Raw genomic sequence first — 20,278 nt, forward strand, 5'->3', positions numbered from 1 at the left:
CCAGCAAAAATACTTTTTTACCTATTCATTTATTCTACATTCAACTTTCCAAAAAATCAGTGAAAATAAATTCCATACAAAACACCCAAAAAGTCTTTTCAGAAAATTAATTCCAGCTAAAATAAAGTATTTTACAGTAAAATAAATGTATTAATTTTAAATATAACATTATTAAGATTCATATCATTAGTATATATATTTTTTCTTAAATTTAAATTATTGATGACAATAAAACGTGTTTCTATTTAAAGACAAAAACCGTTATGAGCCAGCTTGGGAGTTGTGGTTATAGTCACACCTCAACTTACCTTCACTATGGTAACCTCTTTCCTAGGTTTTACTAAGTTCAGCATTTGTACATCCATGTCCGGGGCAATGAATTCTGGGATATCCACTTCCAGGTCATCCCCATCAACTTTAAAATCATACTCCGGGATTTCATAATCCATGTACGCTTTCAACTTTGATGGACTTGGAGCCTTGATAGTTCTCTTCTTAGTTTCATGCGACACCTGATTCTTTGTTTCCATTGTCGATGGCGACAGCAATCGAGACAATCTGGTAGATGACAAAGATAAGCTTGATGACAATTCAGATGAGATCAAACAAGATGAGGTTAATCCAGGCGAAGTTAAACAAGATGAGGTCAGACCAGATGAGGTCAGACCAGACGAGGTCAAACCAGAGTTAACGTTGCCAAGTAAACTCTTACCAAGCTCTAAGGTACACCTTTTTGTTGTAAGAGTTAAACTTGGTTTTAAATTCAGCTTTGTATCAGTACTCCCCACCGTTGATGCTGCACCCATCTTTTTTCTCTCAACTTTATTCCTTTTTGCTTCTGTCGTTGTCCGCTGCAATGTGGAACCAAGACCACAGGGTGTTGATAAGGCTACAGATGACATATTTGTTCTTGTCAGATTTGTCAAAGATGACAAAGACGACTTGCAAGGTTTTTCCTTTCTAAGCATGTTACCATGGAAACCTGTCTTCTCCCTATGATTCTTTATAGATGTTGTAGAGAGGAGTTTTAGTTTACACTCAGTTTTTAAGCCGAGCATTGTACCTGACATTGTATCTCTTTTCAAACTCATATTGGAAGCTTTTCGTTACCAGGACAACACTTCAGTAGTTACTAGGTAGTTGCTGGTTGCTAGAAGATGACACAAATATGTGCTAGTTAAGATACGCCATGACCAATGCTAGGGAGACAGAAATAAGATTTAGAAATATTAAAAAGGAAGTGAAATAAAATAATTAAAAATTTAATGAGGTTATTGCAGGAAGGCAGTACATTGATTGTACCGACCGACACGTAGCGAAAAACGAAGCGTTATTGTACTGCATGAGTACATATTATAAGTGATATGCATTAAGGTCATGTGACATCTAATTATAACGTATTTTACTGTGTCTATTTCCAAGTTTATTATCCAGAAAAGTAACAGCAAAAAAAAAAAATTAAAAACATAGATTTTTTTTTAATTACTACCTTATACTAAGCCACTCATCGCAAAGCTGCTCAACAAAATATAAACACAAAATATATTCTGTATTCTATATCTCATACAGAGAAGAATAAGGTAAAATATTCCTGATTAGGAGATATAATTTTTTAACACCTGACATTTTTGTTAATATCTTAGCTTTCTAGACTACAGTTTAGAAAAAATGCCTTGCTGAACATACTATCTGTACAAATATAATTATTTTATTGCACAACAAGATGATGAAATTGATTGTCATTTCTGGCTTAATAGTCTATGTACAGGTTACAGACTAAAAAATAATTCTGTCGCTGGATTTCAATCAAACCACTGTCAGGAAAGAACTTTTCCTCAAATAAAGATTACACTTTTCTTCAGATTATGTACCAATTACAATGCTTTATTTTCGAGAAAAAAAAATCGAAAAAAATTGTTTCAAATGTGAACAAATTAAGAATAATATCATCTCCAAAGTTAGCAGGCTTTTCCTCTATTTTCCTGTGTATGAAAACTAGCAAAGGTGATTTTCGATCGAACATTTGCAACCGACCCGCAAAGTGAACGTAGAGTTTGCTGACTGAGTTGTTCTAAATTCGTACAGACCTCAATAAATTACGCATCACTGGTTTCGCCAAAAATGTCTCCATATCGAGTAATTTCTCTTAATTGAGACCACAGTTCCAGTTGTGGAGGGACTGTGTTGAGACATAAATTTGTTCATATCCGTGATTTTGCGGCGTTTTGGGTCCATGACAGGACCCAATTGGTGAATTCTCCTGAAAATAGGGAAAAGTTGCATGCGGACTGCCCATGTTACTCTGTTCATCTGTAATTATTGTTGTACACAACAACAGTACACAACAGCGGTACATCTTACTATTTATAAACTAAATCGAAAGTAAAATGAAAGTAAGCTTGCAAATTCAATCCCCGGTTGCGATCAAAACACTGTCAATGACAGCGCCTGGCGGCGAACGCATTATCGAGCTTAAAGTCACTAAAACGGACAAATATCGTTCAACACTTACCATTACAGCTTCATCCAGCAAAGTGATGAGGTAGCGTTCCGTATTTCTTTGCAATCCGTAGAAATAGCCGAGATCAGCACATTGCAAAGGTTTGCATCACATATAAACACAAGTGACCTATGACCAGTGTAGCCTCGTCCCAGTATCTGTATTTATTTCTGGTAGAACACGGCGTCATTCACGCACATCCACCTATTACAAGGACAGTAAAATGACTAATGTATATAATAATAATATTATCAATAATTAATTACAATAAATACATATTAGTTATTAGTTAAACTCAATCGCACCGTACGTTTGCGGGGCACGAGGAAATGACGCCATCAACGGGTGTGTTAGCAAATGTGGTCGTTTTTACCGTACAGTAACCGTCCAACAAACATCTTGGCTAAATCTGAGTATCTGATTATGAAAATTGGGCTTAAATTAAAGAAATGAATATCCTAAAAAAACGATCACGTGAACATAGAAACCAATTGTTTTGTTGGACACTATAGTTCTTAAACATATTCTATTATAATTGGTGACCCCCTCCCACCTCGTCGCGTAAAGGGCAAAAGAATGTGTCAACACATATTTTAAAATTAAAACATCAACGCGCTAAACAATAGGCTGTGTAATAATGCGAACAGAGCGAATACGTTAAGTGGTTTTACCTCGAAATTCAAAAGGCTATATTTTCAAAGCAATGGTGACAATACCATCAGAAAAAATATAACTTTGAAAAAAAAAAAAAGTTGCAATTATACCAGAAATGTTAGCGAAAATATTGTTTTCATTATTTGTATTGAACCATGTGTATGTCTGCAGAAAACAGATTAAGGGTTCAACCATTTGACATTATGGGAATTGACTGGAAGAGTATGACCAGTGCATACCATTTGCTTCCCCGATAGCTAATCCTCATTCGCTTCCGTATGTATACCCACAGTCCCTCTAGGGGGCGGACATCCGGGCATTTTCTACCGCCTGGCAACCCTCGCGGTGAAAACAAAGACCAAAAACTCACAGAAAACGGTACTTTGCGATGGTTGTTGAGAGTCCCTTGAACAGTGTAATAAGATTAGCCCTACGTGTGTAACATATATGAATTTGGATGTTCAGGATTACTTCAAAGTTGAGTTTGTGTTATTTTCTCGAGTTTTCACCGGCTCCACCGGCGTTCCACAGCAGCGCGCACAAAGCCCATAGAAATACGTGGTACAGTGGTGCGCGTCTTAGCAACGTAGAACGTCCGTGACGTACTCCGCCCCCGAGGATACCCAACTTTATGGGTGTAAATAAACAATGTATTTAACACGCGTTGTGTACGCCGCCAAGAGCCCCATATCGAACAGGACGCGGCGCGATAGACTGTCGACAGTTCTCGGGCCTAATAAAGAGTCACTTTCAAACGCCGTAGGCATATCAAGCGAGGGCTGGCTGTAAGGCCCGAGAGACTGTTATAGCATGTAACGCCCTCATGCGGCATTACTTGGAAATTGACCGGTGACGTTCCTGCTGAGACTTCAAGTTGTCAATTCTGCTACTGTTTTCCACAATACAGACCAGACGACAGTGGATTTTTTGTGGTCAGTTTATATGGGTCTCTCATATAAACAAAAATGGCGACTTTGACTGTTGTGCAGACCAACGAGTACAAACTGAGACGTTACCAAAGCAAGCTTTGATTTTTTTATGTGATCGAAGGAGTCATCGGCGGCAATTAGTGCGCCCAGGTCAAACCTAATACTTGTGATTCCCATTAGAAGAGCGCATTGCATTATGGGAAAATCAATGTTTATCAACACGACCACCACCCTTCAAAGCGGGGGAGTCGTCACATGCGCAAAAATGATAAAATCGCATGGAAAGTAACTGCTATATGTACGTCCGCACATCTCATACACACTTGTAATTGTGTTGGGAATCTCTCATTACATAATTGTTGGTGATCTATATTATTACTTATGTTGGTATAAGTGCCTGTAATTTTGACTAAAATACTTTATTTTAGCTGCAATCAATTTTCGCTGAAAAGACTTTTTGGATGTTTTGTATGGAATTTATTCTCACTAGTTTTTGACAAGTTGAATGTACAATATAGGAAAAAAAGATATATTTCGCTGGATTTGTTTTCACTAAATCATTCATTCAGCGAAAATACAGTATTTCGCCGCGGCAGTATACATCAAATATACCCCGTGTTTTGAACTGATATCCGGATGAACGTCGCCAATTCCACTATTGAGAATCAGAGTGCAGAACACAGCTGATAGTTATACTGAAAGAAACTCGTGATGAACATGGTAACATGGGTATTAGCTGACATTACAGCTTTTTACTAGGTTTTCAATATATTAAGCTCCACATGTTGAACAATCTCTCGTCGTAAAATCAGTACTGAAATATTTATAATCCATTTAGGCAGAAAATATGCGTGTAACTGTTGATACTGTTCCCTAGATTGAGAAACTCAAATGCGTTATTTTTTATTGATTATTTCTATTTGTGTCTTAGAATGTTTGAACGTTCTATTCTAATTACAAATACATATCTGTGCCAGTTCAATCACAATTTCACTAAGAAGTCTCTTTACAAATCCATGACCCCTAATGGGTTTAGTTGATCTCGAATATAGAATGAAAATGCCGATAATTTTGTTTTTTTGTGAATCGAAATTGACCATGGCATTTGTACTATAAAAACTCTGCCTGTGAATGTTCTAAAATGTTAATAATCTTTACCACGTTATTGTTTGGGTATTTTAATGTGGAACTGCGATTATCATAACTATTTTCAATCATAACTTTAGAAAATAACACTTTTTTTGTTGAGGTTAGCGACGTCAGCCATTTTGTCTACCTTTGTCATAACAGTTCGGGAAAATTGCTGAAAAGTTGGATGGAACTATATTTTAGTACAACGCATTGTTAAATTGGTATTTATAGTTTACATTGTTATAATTGTTGTAAGTTAAATACATGTGCTCAGTTGCTGTAGTCAATTTTCATCGTTTCAGTATGGCGATTGCAAGTCTGCGTCTGCTAATGTCCAACATGGCAACGAAATTTTGTACCCGAAAAATGCATCTCTGATGCATAATATAAGTTTATTTTGTCCATTGAATTAGAATCTGTGAGTCTTTAATGAACTATAATATTTGAAACAATGTTAGTTTCATTTTCTCAACTTGACCCCTTTGTTACCACTCTCAGCATTATTTTAACATTTTTTTGGGCAATGATCTCGACCTGTTTCACTTTAAATGTTTCAGTTGATCAATGATTTCTTTGGGGGGGGGGGTTAAGGGACTGCTACACTGCAAATGTGATGACGATGATGTAACCATATCGTTACCATTCACATTGCTCTTAGTTCTTCATTTCATCCAGGTTTTTCAGTTGTTTTTGATTTATTACTGGACTGGTTTGTGTATTGGACTAGTACACTATACTCACCCTCATGCCAATCATTTATATTTGTGCAGCATTGCTAAGTGAAAATTTGGCCAACGTCATACTACATCGTTGGAGCCAATTGACCACATTTACTGAAAAACACACTTAGCAAGTTGTTTAAAACATTACTTTAAACGCGTGAATACAAACTTGGATAGAACACGCAGGGTGTTATTCCTAACATATCCGAGAGGTGATAGCCATTATTATGCAAATTATCAAATAGTGGGTAGTGGGTAGTAGATACAACAATTTTTACCGACTTTTGTTCTACAAAACTATCAATCAAGTGATATATTAAGCATGTCAAGCATGTTTTAAATTGGTGTAACAAATTTGAAAAAAAAACATGCTTCCGTCTCGCTCCACTAATTACACAACGTGATGGTATATAATAGAAAATATAAATACTGTTAAATACTTTATATTCGCTTGCAAATAATTTTCGCTGAAGGAATGATTCAGTGAAAATAAAATCCAGCGAATATACTTTTTTCCTATATCTTACATTCAACTCATCAAAAATTAGGTGAAAATAAACACTTAAAAAGACTTTTCAGCGAACATAAATTCCCGCTAAAATAAAGTATTTTACAGTATATTAATTCACACCTATACTTCAAACTAAGTTTGACCGCGATTTCAACTTGGGGTCAATCAGTCAGTATGTGACTATCAGTAGTACAATCGGATTATATAGAGATGACCATACAATGGCCACACGTTGTATTAAAAACACGGATTGTAAAACCAGAGCTCACAATGACACTTGTACTGTTTGATAGATTATGAAAAGAAGCAAAACAAGCTGTTGAGATAGCTCCGCTGTTAGCAATGCACATTTCAATTAAAGAACTGAAGATATCATTAGAAAATGAATAAAACTAAAAGAGGTCTATCTGAGGTACCTACATTTATAACATCAAAGTAATCGGATTTGCGGTTTTCAACAAGAAGTCGAAAATATCACTTTTTACCAAAAATAACAAAAATATTCATCAAAATTAGAGAATTGAAGATATCACCACAAAATGAACAAATCTGAGAGAGGTCTACCTGAGGTACCTACATGTATAATATTAAAGCAATCAGACAAGAAGCCGAAAATATTACTTTTTACAAAAATAACAAATATTCATAAAAATTAGAGAATTGAAGATATCATCATGAAATTAACAAATCAGAGAGACATCTGCCCAAGATACATATGCACTAAGTATCAAAGCATCCAGGCTTGTAATTTTCAAGAAGAAGTCGAAAAAGTAAAACATTGACACGGACGACGGGCAATCACTCATATGATAAGCTCCGCTCCACAAAGTCAACAGCGGAGCTAAAAATAAACAAACCACATATTAGTACTACATACTTAACAATGTACATGTTAATGATACTTTTACGAGTCACATTTGAAAATAAAGATCTGCAGGATTTAGGCGAACGTGACGATTGTATAATGTAAAAACAATTTTAAAAACATTGTTACACATATGTGAATAAAATATTCAAATTTTTCATATTTAAAATAGATAACTTTCATAAGAGCATTGTATCTACATACCAAAACCACATCATTTATCTCTCCTTGTTGAGATAAAAATAATTATTTTGGGCGAATAACCTATCTAGCTGCTGGAATAAATTTATGTTCGTTTCAAATTCAGTCGGTTTTTTCGCTTGGAAATGCAAAGGCCGACAAGATTCGATTTTCAATGCAGGTCATTAGGAGGTTGTCTTTTTGTTCAGAGTTCGTTGAATATCTAGAAATATAGAACCAATGTTTTTAATAAATGCAGCAAATGCTACTTTTTTCAAATAAAGCCCGTCTCGGAATCTTGTATAATGAATTCAACACGCCTTTGAACTGTTGATGGTCGACTTATTAGGTAGTTTTGACACTGGTCCGACATTCAGAATTATTTGTAATCATCTGACGTGTTCTTGGTCGTATTTTGTTTATTTGAGCCAGAGACCGTGAAAATGAAAAATCCAGCCGGGGCATGGTAGACATAAAAGCTTCAAAAACCGCACGTTAGACAGCGTAGAGATTGCTATAGCTTTATAAACGAAATTCACATTTAAATGGACTACCTCTAAAGAATCCTGCGACATGATAGCATTTATGTTTGGAAACACAGTATACAAATACTAGATACAATATGCTGCAAAAAATGATATTGAATCTGCAAAAATATTGTCATAAGTGGTTCCGCATTTAAAAAATCGAGTGGGCTGAAAGGTTTGGTGTAATACTAGTTAAAAGAGAAGAATAAAAAAACATTTGCAGATGACTGCAAAACGGAAAAAAATAATTGGGGACAATTTAATACAAAATTATTGTGAGTGAATGCAAGTGAAATTTTAGCTATGCTCTAGAGCAAAGAAATACAATGCTTTCTTTTGTCCAGTTTAGGTTATACATTCTCTTATTCATGCATACAAATATAGTACAGACTAAGTCTGTATGGCAAAGGAGATGACTTTGATTTCACTATCAATTTATCCCATCCTTGTAGTAATATCACTTTCTTTCCCGCATTTCATGTATACATGTCTCGGCCACCTTGTGCAATATGCTACAAATATGAACAGCGCCCTCATGGTCGTCCCTATAGTGTAACGTAAACTATTTACCTATGTATATCTGTCCGATTTGTTATGTCTGTTGTTTCCGTTGAAATACCTATACGACTAGCTGTTTCATCGCTTCGCTCTCGTCAAAATCTGCCGAGATTGCGATGTTGAATCCTAAACGTTGGATATGGACGATATCACGGAAGTGTTAGTATTGTTGTTAGTTACTGTATACTGATATATTCATTGGATTATAATTATCTGTAGTACACACTGGAGAATATGTTCGATGAATCAATGTAATTTCCTAATGCGCATGTGCACCTGTTGCTAGGATGCGTACAACAGCAATCACTGCACATGCGTACTAGTGGTTTTGTTAGGCTGGATTCATCTAACGAATACCGTTGTATGTATTGCAAACATGACCTTTTTATTTAGTTTATGGCAAATCATAATCTGAATCAGTTTACAGTGTGGAGTGAACGAACAACAGTATTACACAAATTATACAATTGTAGACAATTATTCGCTCAGTAATTTGATTTTTGAATGAACATATCCCATTGACTTGTATCCCGTAATATGGTATATTGTTTAGTATGTGCGATATTGCAGTCAAGTGGCATGATACAGTTATGGTATAACACAAGCACTATAATCAGGATGCATAATCCTATTCACTTAACATCGATTCCTGGATCCTCGAGCACACCACAGACGGCAATAATCAGTCTGGGCTTGCAGATTTGCTTAATACCAGATCGGATTAATAAAAATCCACACACCCAATATTTCTAATACCGTAACATTTATTTGAAAACTAACCCATTAAATCATAAATACAGAAAAATTAAAATATATCCCATAATAGTAATAGTATCCAATCAGGTTGAGCCTGGATGTGTGTGTATACATCTCCGAATACTCCAGCTGGTGGCAACCGTCTGATTTATTCTAGTTAACCATCAAACCACTCATAGTCGAGTATACTTAATCACACCTGTAAGATACACATATTTACTAATTCAAATTTGCGAATAGACATCACTGATCGTTTATGCATGATACAGATTTTTGTTATTGTCATTACGTATCTAGTTCCCCTGGTGTTATTCAGTGTTGTGCTTCTCTTGGTTTGATTGAGTTGGTAATGTCTTGTTAGGCATTTGATTGTTGTCGATTAAGTGTATTATACTGTGCCATATTCTCTTTCTCAAAACCAATCGTTAAAGCGCGGTGTTAGTCGCGCAGCGCGTGTTCGAATTTCATGCAAATAAACAATGTATTTTACACGCGTTGTATACGTCGCTATGAGGCCCATATCGAACAGGACGCGGCACGACGACTTAAATGGCGTGGCCATCGCGCCGCACATGTACGAAATTTATGTTGATAAACATTGATTTTCCCACAATCTAATGCATTCTAATAAAAATCCGAGGCTGAGTTTTGACCTGGGTGCAACATACACTAATACCACTGGTGACTCCTTCGATGCCCTCCAATCACCAAAGAAATTATCTAGTTAAAGCTTTGTAACGTCTCAGTTTGTACTCGTTAGTCTGCGCAACAGTCGCCATCTTTGTTTATATTAGTCTCATATCTCGCGCATGCGTGACGCGGCGACCACCGCTCTTTAATCTTAACTGTATTTGAAACGATGATAATGGAAACTCTTACTTACGTCTTGTCCACAACTTTCCAGCTTTCTCCAAACTCGTTAGCATCGTGTACAACAGTGCCATCGGGTTTCTGGAAGTCATTGCGGGTGTCCCCATCGGCGTTACCCAGTAACCCACACAGTTTACCCAGGTATCTGGAGCCAGTGAAATTTATATGGAAAGAATGTTTCCTTCCTACCCACTCCATTTTGAATGTCGAGTCCTTCAATGTGAAACTTAGCGTCACCATATGGCCATCGTTCTCGACATTAATGTGTTTACCTTCTCCACTCACCTACAATAAAATAAACATATGGTATTATGAGTGTATACGAATAATATAAGGTTATTACGAGAATACCTCAAAGTATGCACTAAGACAGTACAGCGGAGTACCGACCGACGCGCAGCGGAGGTCGATGCAACGGCGTACTGTCTGAGTGCATACTTCTAGGTATCCTCGTAATTACCTTATTATTATACATCTTTTTCTTTCAATAATACATCATGGAAATGTTGAAATCCAAAAAGTTTAGAACCGTATCAGCAAACTTCTTTGTGTGGAGTCTTGTCCAACTCTGGTGGCAGTCATGTTTGCTTTTATTATTAGAGGACGCTTACATGCGCAATCATCATTCCATATTTGGAATTCGCATTTCCTTATAATATGGTAGGATGAAAATAATCCGTAAAATACCACAAAATTACGACACGCTGTAACTTATGACGTTACGGTGACAGATGTATAATAAGAACATTTAATTTCCGAAGTCAATATTCTGTAATGTTCCAAAGAAGAGATTATTAACCGAGGCGCAGTCGAGGTTAATAATTTCTTTGAGGGTCAATACTGAAGTATATATGTTATTATACACGTAACATAAATTGGATTATTTCTGTAAACAATAACACACACACAAAATGATCACTTGATATTCATTATTATTGACTCCAGTCTCTCAGTCAATATTGCGTTTTATTGACCACTATGTAGACGCGTTCTGTCCAATCAACGTGACGATCTTGAGAAGTATAATACCATTCATTACCTAGACTAGTCAGTTTCATTCCACTGCACGAATATACTAGTAATAAAGTAGTTTTCATATTCAAGATTGTTAAAGCGCGGTGGTCGTCGCGCGGCGCGTGTTCGAATTTCATGTAAATAAACAATGTATTTACACGCGTTGTATACGTCGCTATGAGTCCCATATCGAACAGAACGCGGCGCGACGACTGCCGCGCTTTAAGCTGGCTGAAACAATCGCTACTATAATATCAGGTAAACAGTTTTTTTTTTTTCACAGACTGGCCATCAAAACCACAATTGTCGAAGGTAGCAACTAATCACATTGTTCCTGTTGTCTCGATCCCAAACATTTTTGTCTGGGCTCAAGACACGTACAAGGGTGTTATGATTGCATAATGACATTCGTTCTGTGTGTATCACAGGTAGTCTTTGTAATACTAGTACTTCATTTCATGTTATAATACATTAGAAACATAATACGAACAGATAGACACAACAATGGATTCGAAGTCGCGACCACGTCACGGTAAAACTGTCGGAAAGGCCTGCAGTGGATTGATGAATTATAGTTCATGAAATTGAAATAGCATTCTGTTTTGTATAAAAAAAAAACTCACTGGATCAGTGTTTCGGTGAATTGCGGTAATAAAATAAACACTTACAGTTACCGTATTGTCTCTGTCGACATGGACATTTTCCTCTTTTACTCGGACGTTAATATTAAGTGCTCTTGTCTTGATCTCATCTCCCGTGTCTTCACGCGGTACAAATTCAGCGGTGATTTCAAATTGAGAGTCGATGCAGTCTTTGACGAGAGTGTACCAACACGTACCCTGGAAACTGTATGGGCGGCCGTCAAACGTTTTCATATGTGGATCACCAATTACATCTATTGAAATTTACAACATGTAAGAGACCATAAGTTAAAGGGCGGTAGTCGTCGCGCCACGCATGCGCGTGATATATGGGTCTAATATAAACACAGATGGTGACTTTGTTACGCAGATCAACGAGTACAAACTGAGACGTTACCAAGCTTTAATTAGGTATTTTTAGGTGATTGGAAGGTATCGAAGGAGTCATCGGCGGTAATTAGTGCAAGTCGCGCCCAGGTCAAACCCAGGTATTCCTTGTGAAATGAAGTAGATTAACGTGTAAACATGAGGTATGATTTGTATCGGGAGTCGAGCGTGAGAGTGGGGTTCAGAAATTTCGGGAGTGATTGTAGAGATTAAATGAAATCTTATGAGGAGTGTGGATCCGAGAATATTGAACGTAAAAGTGAGAAAGTAAATAGTGGAATGAGGTAGATGTGGGATTTAAAGAAAGGAGAACTAAAAGTAGCCACGCATGCGCGAGATATGGGACTCGTATAAACAAAGATGGCGACTTTGGCTGTTGCGCAGACCAGTCAGTACAAGCTGAGACGTTACCAATCTTTAATTAGATAATTTCGTTGATGATTGGAGGGTATCGAAGGAGTCACCGGCGGTAATTATTGCACGTTGCACCCTGGTCAAAACTTGTACGTGCTACTCATTAGAAGAGAGCATTGGATTGTGGGAAAATCAATGTGTATCAACAATTTCTCACATGCGCGGCGCGACGACCACCGCTTTTTAATCTTGTTGTTCAGTAGAATAGACTAGAGCGGAATGGAATCAGTAAGAATAAGTGGGGAGTGACCTTTATAAAAGGAAGAAGAAATTATAAAATACAAAACAACGATGAGTACATTAGGATTCACTACAATTACGGTTATTGGTCTTAAAGTAGGTTTATCACATTATATTGAACATATTGAAATCATTTAACAATCTTTGTTTTTTTGTTTATAGAGTATGCCGGTAACAATTAACAGCATCTATGAGTTACTATCATGCAAATAAGACCTACATTTCTCAATTCAAACGGAAAGGATTTGTTTCTATTGGGCGATTGAAACGTTTTAAAATGACGTCGTTGTGCACGTTGATTGGCTGGTTTGAATCGATATTTATAAAGACGAAGTGAATGCCTTTGTTGCGCCAAGAAAACCCGCACTCGAATATATACTGTAGACTCTCTGGCCTGCCTCTTCATTTCAGTAAAGTTACAACAAAGTTGCAATAATAATTTAAAAATCTAATACGCTTTTTTAATGAAATCACGACTACGAGTTTTGCCCTGGGCGCCACTTACACTAATTACCACCGGCGACTCCTTCGATACCTTCCAAACACCCCAAAAAATACATAATTAAAGCTTGGTAACCTCTCAGTTTGTACTAGTTGGTGTGCGCAACAGTCAAAATCGCAAGTTTTGCTTATCTGAGACCCAAACCTTGAGCATGCGCGGCGCGATGACTACCGCCCTTTAACTTATATGTAAATAAAATTAATGCATGAAATGCTCTTACTTGGAGGTCCTGAAGGAGATGGGGGTGGTGGTGGTGGACCACATTTCGGGCAGTGCTTGTCAAAACCCGCCATTACAATTTGATCAGCGGTCAGTGCTCGGTCATACAACTGCATGCATGTTATATAGCCTTCAAAAAATCGGTCGTCATGGGTGACTGCGCCCATGCGCACTTCAAATTGAGTTTTCAGCTCCATAGAGCCAATAACTTTACTGGTCACGAGCACACCATTCACGTACAGGCTTTCAGTGCCGCTATCATAATCGTAAGTAGCTGCTAGCAAATTCCACGTATTCCCGTTGACAGGTGAGCTTATCAGCGAGCTGTTGTCAGAGTTTCCGTTACGCACAGGCATATACAGCGTCTGCGAATGAACACCAGCCACGAAGTCTGAATGCCATAGGAGCATTCCATAAGTGTCACTGCCGTAGTGAAAAATAGGCCCAATCGTACCAGTTGGGTATACATACGCCATCATCGTCATGGAGTACTTGGTGTCAAGTGTACCATCTTCGGAGTTGGGAAATTCGATGTAGGATTCGTTGTTACCGTCAAACTTGTATGCACTGCAGAATTGACCGCGTTGTTTAAGATCTAGTACTGCTCCTGTTGCCACACCGTCGGCATGACCGCCTGATACATCTTTAAGCTTATAATCTTCGTTCAAAGGCCAAAATCCTACTGGCGTGGGCTCTGCATATTTTTTAGATATTCGTTTCTGTAAGATAAAGGATTATACAATATCGAATTTCAGTAGTACCATAATTTCAGGGCTACATCAACGCATATGTTAGTGGGTATGAAGACATATTCAAATTATGTGCATAACAAATAAAAATACCCATAATGCACTGGTGATGTGGGAATAATATTCTAGATATGTAAACGACAGACAAATTATTTACAAGTACAAATCAGAAACGGAAGTGAGGACGAGCGAGGATGACCAGTTCAGAAAGACCACAACAGTAGTAATGAATTTACTTGCGCCGTCAAATTTGCTAGTATTCAGAGATTCATGAATTATATTGCCAAATATTAAGAGAAAATAACCAAACTATGAGGCATTTACAGATCCAAGAACACAAAACAAGCGACTGACAACAAGCTAACTGAAAATTACACTAGACTACAAAATATGTAGCCAATCCTACCTGCATCTATTATTTGAAGTTGTAATTCGACATCAGATAAGTGCTGTCACTTGTACGAGCGCTGTCGTATTTAACCACATGCTAACAATATTTGCCAAAAATATTTTGAATGTTAAGGCTAGTCGTTCTCTACAAAACCCTTGATTAAAGGGCCGTGGTCGTCGCACTTGCATGTGCGACGTTTGTGTTGATAAACAGATTTCCCCCACAATCCTGAATGCGATCTTCTAAGTTTTGGTCAAATAATTAGCCCAAATTTGTATAGCAGGAAGTTGGATGTTAAGTTCCAGTCACGCGAATGAACAGTTTACTTTAACTGAATTACATTTGTAAAAAGCGCGATTCGTTTTTTGAAAGGTAGTTTGGCATTTGGACACCGAGACTACCTTTCATGTTATTCGGGAAATTCGGTCAATTACAAGTATGTCAGGTACAGACAAACGAGTGACAATCATAGTACAATACATAATACAATCAGTTAATCCATGATATAAGGACAGCCAATATATTTCGGTAAATTAAAACTAAAATCTATTCTCGTTGGCGGACATCCGGACATTTTCGCCGCCGGGCAACCACACAGTGAAAACTAAAGCCGAAATCATTCGGGAAAACTGTACTTTGGGATACTTGTTGAGACTCCCCTGAACAGTGTTACAGGATTACTCCTATTTTTGTAAAATATATAAATTTGGTTTCTCAGGATAAATTTAAAGTTGAGTTTGTCCTCGACTTTAGCTGCTTTCACCGGCTTTGACCGTCGTTCCACAGCAGCTCGCGCAGAGCCCATAAAAAATAATTGGTACATTGGTGTGCGTCTTAGCAACTTGAACGTGGAACTTTCTGTAACATAGCTCCGCCCCGAGAATAGACTAAATTCAAGTTGAAGATGAACAGATATATTTTGTAAACTATTAATGGGGCTTTCTACAACAAGGAATGTAGAGCTAGTCCTTCTACATTACTTATTGTAGGAATCCTATCACCTTGAGTGGATCAGCGGCTACAATACTTAACAGCGTACAAAGCAGCAGTAAACTTCGAATCATCGTGTAGCTTCACCAGACTTCGGACACGTAGAGCTGTGGAGATGTGGGTTCACACTGAGCGTGTATGTCGTTGATATACCAGTTGGTGAAGATTACTGCTGACGTCACAACGCTTTCAAACCAGATTATTTCTAACACCATGCGAATATTATGTTAATTATTATCATTATTTTCTCAAAATATTTAATATTAGTTTTGAACCGTACATACAAAATACTCGTACATTTTGACTCACAATTTTGAATTTCGGGTTCATTTCAGAACAGAAACGGCCATATTTAAAACAGAACTACTTGATTGGAATTTACAAGTGGCGGTGAACCGGATATTTTACAATAACCTGATCACCTTATAACTCCGCAGGAAATGACCCCCCTCCCCCATACACACACACGACTTCAGCCTACATGGGTCTGCTCACTTTTCATGCATCACTCCATTCTGCAGCAGATTGTTTTACACCCAGCGCTTGACTATAGTCTGGAGACGACATTACATGTGAACACTCGACGCTCACATTTTTAATTATTATACCTCACAGAAAACCCCTTTACTCAACAACGAATAACATCAAATAAACTCCACTAAAAATGATAACACCCCCTCTCATACGCCGCTCTACAGAAACAAAGTATTCCTCACTCCACAATCCTCTCTCCATAATTCTCTCCAATCCTTACTACACGAAACTACTTCCTCCCATTCATGACTTCACAATAGGCCATTCCTCCCTTCGCATGAGACATCCCATTCCTCTTTTACACTTTACTTTTCTACATTCAAATAGAACACTCCACAGGAAGTGACGACACATTACCCACACAGCACTTGACTTCGTCACTTGGTAATCATTGTGTGTTGCGCGTGCAACAATAATTGTGTTGAGTTCAATTGAAATGGTAGGAAAAATCTGTCACTTGCGTACCACATTTTTGCAATCTGTTATCCGGATTTGTATCACTGATGTTGCTGTTTGAAATCAGAGTGCATAACACAGCTGACAATTATACTGAAAGAAACTCGTGATGAACATGATAACATGGGTATTAACTGACATTACAACTTTGAATAATTCGATGTGCACAGCATTGTGCATCGTAAAACAATCACAACCCCAACTAGCTGAAAATCTCTTTATAATCTCATGCTGTTCTTTTGATTGAGATATTACAAATCAAACCGTGTATTTCTATGGGCTTTGCGCGAGCTGCCGTGAAACGCCGGTCGAAGAGCCGGTAAAAAACAGCTAAATTCAACTTCGAAGTAATCCTGAACAACCAAATTTATATATGTTGGACATGCATGGGTAATCTTGTTCCACTGTTCGTGGGAGCCTCAACAACCATTCCAAAGTACCGTTTTCTGAAGGTTTTCGGCCTTCGTTTTCACCGTGATGGTTGCCAGGCGGATGTCCGTCCCGCCCATAATTAGTTTCACTCATGGTAATACTTAACCAACACAAATCATCTCGCTACTAGTCATGTCTTGTGAAACGTGGTTAAAAGGTAACACATGGTTCTAATATCTTACCATTGAAGAACCGGATATTCTCACTTGTATTGGTCAATACAAAAGACAAGTGAAATAGATTTACCTCACCCAGTAATGACCAATTTAGGATGACAATATGTCACGTGGGAGCGTAGAATCACATTCTTTTCGAAACAAATATACATGTGTGCACATTGAAGTCTAATTTCACCGTATTACCTCACCTACCTATGGCATAATGCATAATAAATGAGCTTAAAGCGGGAGGGTCGTCACCTGCGCACGCGCGGGAATTGAGTCCCAAGCGACGAAAACAACACACGCTAAAAACGCAAAGGCTCATGGGTAGACGTTTGGCCCCTCTGACGCATGCGCAGGTGACGACTCCCCCGCTTTAACCTATATAAAGAGCGAAATGTCGCGAAATTATTCACAATTATAAAAGATACACACACACACAAAGCGAATCATTATTCATTTCCCGGCATTCACTCGTGACAGCACGAGGAATACTTCTGATATCATGTATAGCATTGTTTACCGAAACGCCCGTGCCACCACAGTACAATACGTTATTTTCCTTTCAACTGCGAGATCTCGCGAGTTGCGTGAAAGAAGCGCTCCGAACATCTGTCGCAAAATTCGAATGATTTGATTTTTGAACTCGTTTTTTTTTTTTATTTCGTAGCTCACATCAAAGGCCGATCTTTGACAGGGGAATATTGCGTTTGAATACCCTCACTTAATCGAAATTGCCTATCATCAAATGTGTACAGCACATTATTAAGCATGGAAATATCCCCAAATATTTTCGCGTTTGTCGAATCCCACGTGATGTTTGACGCGACTACGACGCTACGACCTTTGTTTGTTCTGTTTTTACGTTCGATTTCACGCATAACGCGGGATCTCGCAGTGAACGGGAAATGGTCTGTCTATTCACAAATATAAGCTAACACATGAAACGGCGTACGTAAACTTGCAACAAATCCCATGATACACCACGAATAGAAACATTTGAGAAAGATTCATCTTTAAATTAGTCGACATTATTGAAATCATTTATCAATCTTTGTTTTTTGTATATAGAGTACGCAATCAACATCATCTATCAGTTACTGTCATGCAAATAATACCTACATTTCTCAATTCAAACGGAAAGTATTTGGACGTCGTTGTGCACGTTGATTGGCTGGTTTGAATCGATATTTATAAAGACGAAGTGAATGCCTTTGTTGCGACAAGAAAACCCGCACTCGAATATATACTGTAGACTCTCTGGTCTGCCTCTTCATTTCAGTAAAGTTACAACAACAGCATTCAGTTGAAATAATAATTTAAAGGGCGGTAGTCGTTACGCCGCGCATGTGCGACATTTTTCATTGATCTTCCCATAATCCAATGCGATCACGAGTACGAGTTTTGTTCTGGATGCCACTTACACTAATTGCCACCTTCAATACCTTCCAAACAGCCAAAAAAATACCTAATTAAAGCTTGGTAATCTCTCAGTTTGTACTAGTTGGTCGGTGTCAAAATCGCCATCTTTCATAATGGTATGATATGTGAGCGCTATAGCAATGTGCTACTCATCGTCTCTCTCTACAAGCAAGGTACATAGAAATAAGTATATTTACTCTCTGTTAGCGTACCAGAGGTAGAAATACGAAGTCGAAAGTTTGACTAATTTTAGAAGATTTTGTGCAGCCTCGTCACAGTTTGGGTGTGCTGTCATAGTGTACTTGTGTGACGTTTCTGCGTTTATGCAGACAGGCAACGAGCAGACGATATACTTACGGAAAACTGTAGTAGATATCCGTACTTCTTTGCAATACTTCAATAAAACCAGACGTTCGGGCACCTATACGGTACACAAATATGAAATGAACTTCCAACATACATCTGAAATGAACTACAGCCTCCCCGAATTCAGAAATAGCCGACTGTACTTGTATTGAAAGATCGATACCATGTACATTTCGCACCTGATGTACATGTGTCAAAAACGTACTACTCAATAAAAAGTTTGTATAAATCGCTACCGCATACAGATTTTTCCCGGGGAGGGGTACTTGTCTTGGCAAGTTGGCAGGGATTTGTGGCCTTATAGCGAGCCCATAATATAAACCATTAAAAGTTATGATTAACTTCGATGATATGAAATTATGATTCTACCACGGAGTCATTATAGAGCTGAATGCAACACAATGTATTGTTATACTGAATTATCGATTAATCCTGGGTATGTGGGTGGGGGGGGGGTTCATTTGGTTTATCGATCTTCACATATGACCTTAGAATAATGCATGTTCATGTTTATTAATATCAATATATTTCTTAGAATTATAAAGGGCCGTAGTCGTCACCCACGCATGCGCGAGATATATGGGTCTCATATAAACAAAGATGGTGACTTTGACCGTTGTGCAGATCAACGAGTACAAACTGAGACGACTGTGGCGTCAACAAATAACTTAAACATGAAGTTAGTTGAACACGTTTCTAAAAGTTAATCTATTTGATATTATTGTAACAAATAAATAGTGTCAATTTGAAATTTTGCACAAGTTTCATTCGTCGTAAATTCATATAGTGAATACAAAATTAAATGTACTAGAAGCAATTTAGAATCTGATAGTAGGAAGCCTCACCATATCAGTATTGTGGAATTTGAGCATGGATACATTTTGCTCTTTTTTTTATTCGACTACCATCGAATTTATACACACGAATTTTTGGTCACGTGCGCAAATATTTGGTTTCAAATGTTTTTTTTTTTATAAATATCAACTGTAAAATAATATACTCACCCTTAGTGCTTCTGTAGTCATAGGGGGAGAGTGGTGCACGTGACCTAATTATCAATTATTAAAGACTACAATAAAAACCCGGAAATGTTAATTTTGTTATCCTAACCGGAACACATTATTATATGCAGAGCCCAAATACTTATATATATTAAC

General features: G+C 37.6%; 2 protein-coding genes across 2 annotated transcripts in view; both read right to left on the reverse strand.

Moving 5' to 3' along the window:
* LOC144353129 (telomerase protein component 1-like) overlaps positions 1–2,633 on the reverse strand; it is a 29,181-nt gene extending 26,548 nt beyond the window's left edge. Inside the window, exons 1-3 of the mRNA XM_085494458.1 lie at positions 2,513–2,633; positions 713–1,199; positions 309–558 (exon numbers count right to left, since the gene is read on the reverse strand). Coding sequence (XP_085350584.1) covers positions 309–530 — 222 coding nt within the window. The 5' untranslated portion in view covers positions 531–558; positions 713–1,199; positions 2,513–2,633. The remainder of the gene's footprint in view (positions 1–308; positions 559–712; positions 1,200–2,512) is intronic.
* A 6,688-nt stretch (positions 2,634–9,321) lies between these two features.
* On the reverse strand, positions 9,322–10,482 carry LOC100376273 (von Willebrand factor-like). Its single transcript, XM_078010514.2, has 2 exons — positions 10,217–10,482; positions 9,322–9,532 (listed from the first exon to the last, which is right to left on the reverse strand). The coding sequence occupies exons 1-2, from the start codon at positions 10,441–10,443 to the stop codon at positions 9,523–9,525; spliced, it is 237 nt and encodes a 78-aa protein (XP_077866640.2). The 5' UTR covers positions 10,444–10,482; the 3' UTR covers positions 9,322–9,522.
* Between the last annotated feature and the right edge of the window lie 9,796 nt (positions 10,483–20,278).

Source organism: Saccoglossus kowalevskii, chromosome 20 (assembly GCF_978046115.1).
Source record: "Saccoglossus kowalevskii chromosome 20, keSacKowa6.1, whole genome shotgun sequence".
NCBI lineage: Eukaryota > Metazoa > Hemichordata > Enteropneusta > Harrimaniidae > Saccoglossus > Saccoglossus kowalevskii.

Bases quoted from the DNA above. Each gene is read 5' to 3' on its own strand.
- LOC100376273 (XM_078010514.2), bottom strand. From the start codon at position 10,443: ATGGTGACGCTAAGTTTCACATTGAAGGACTCGACATTCAAAATGGAG.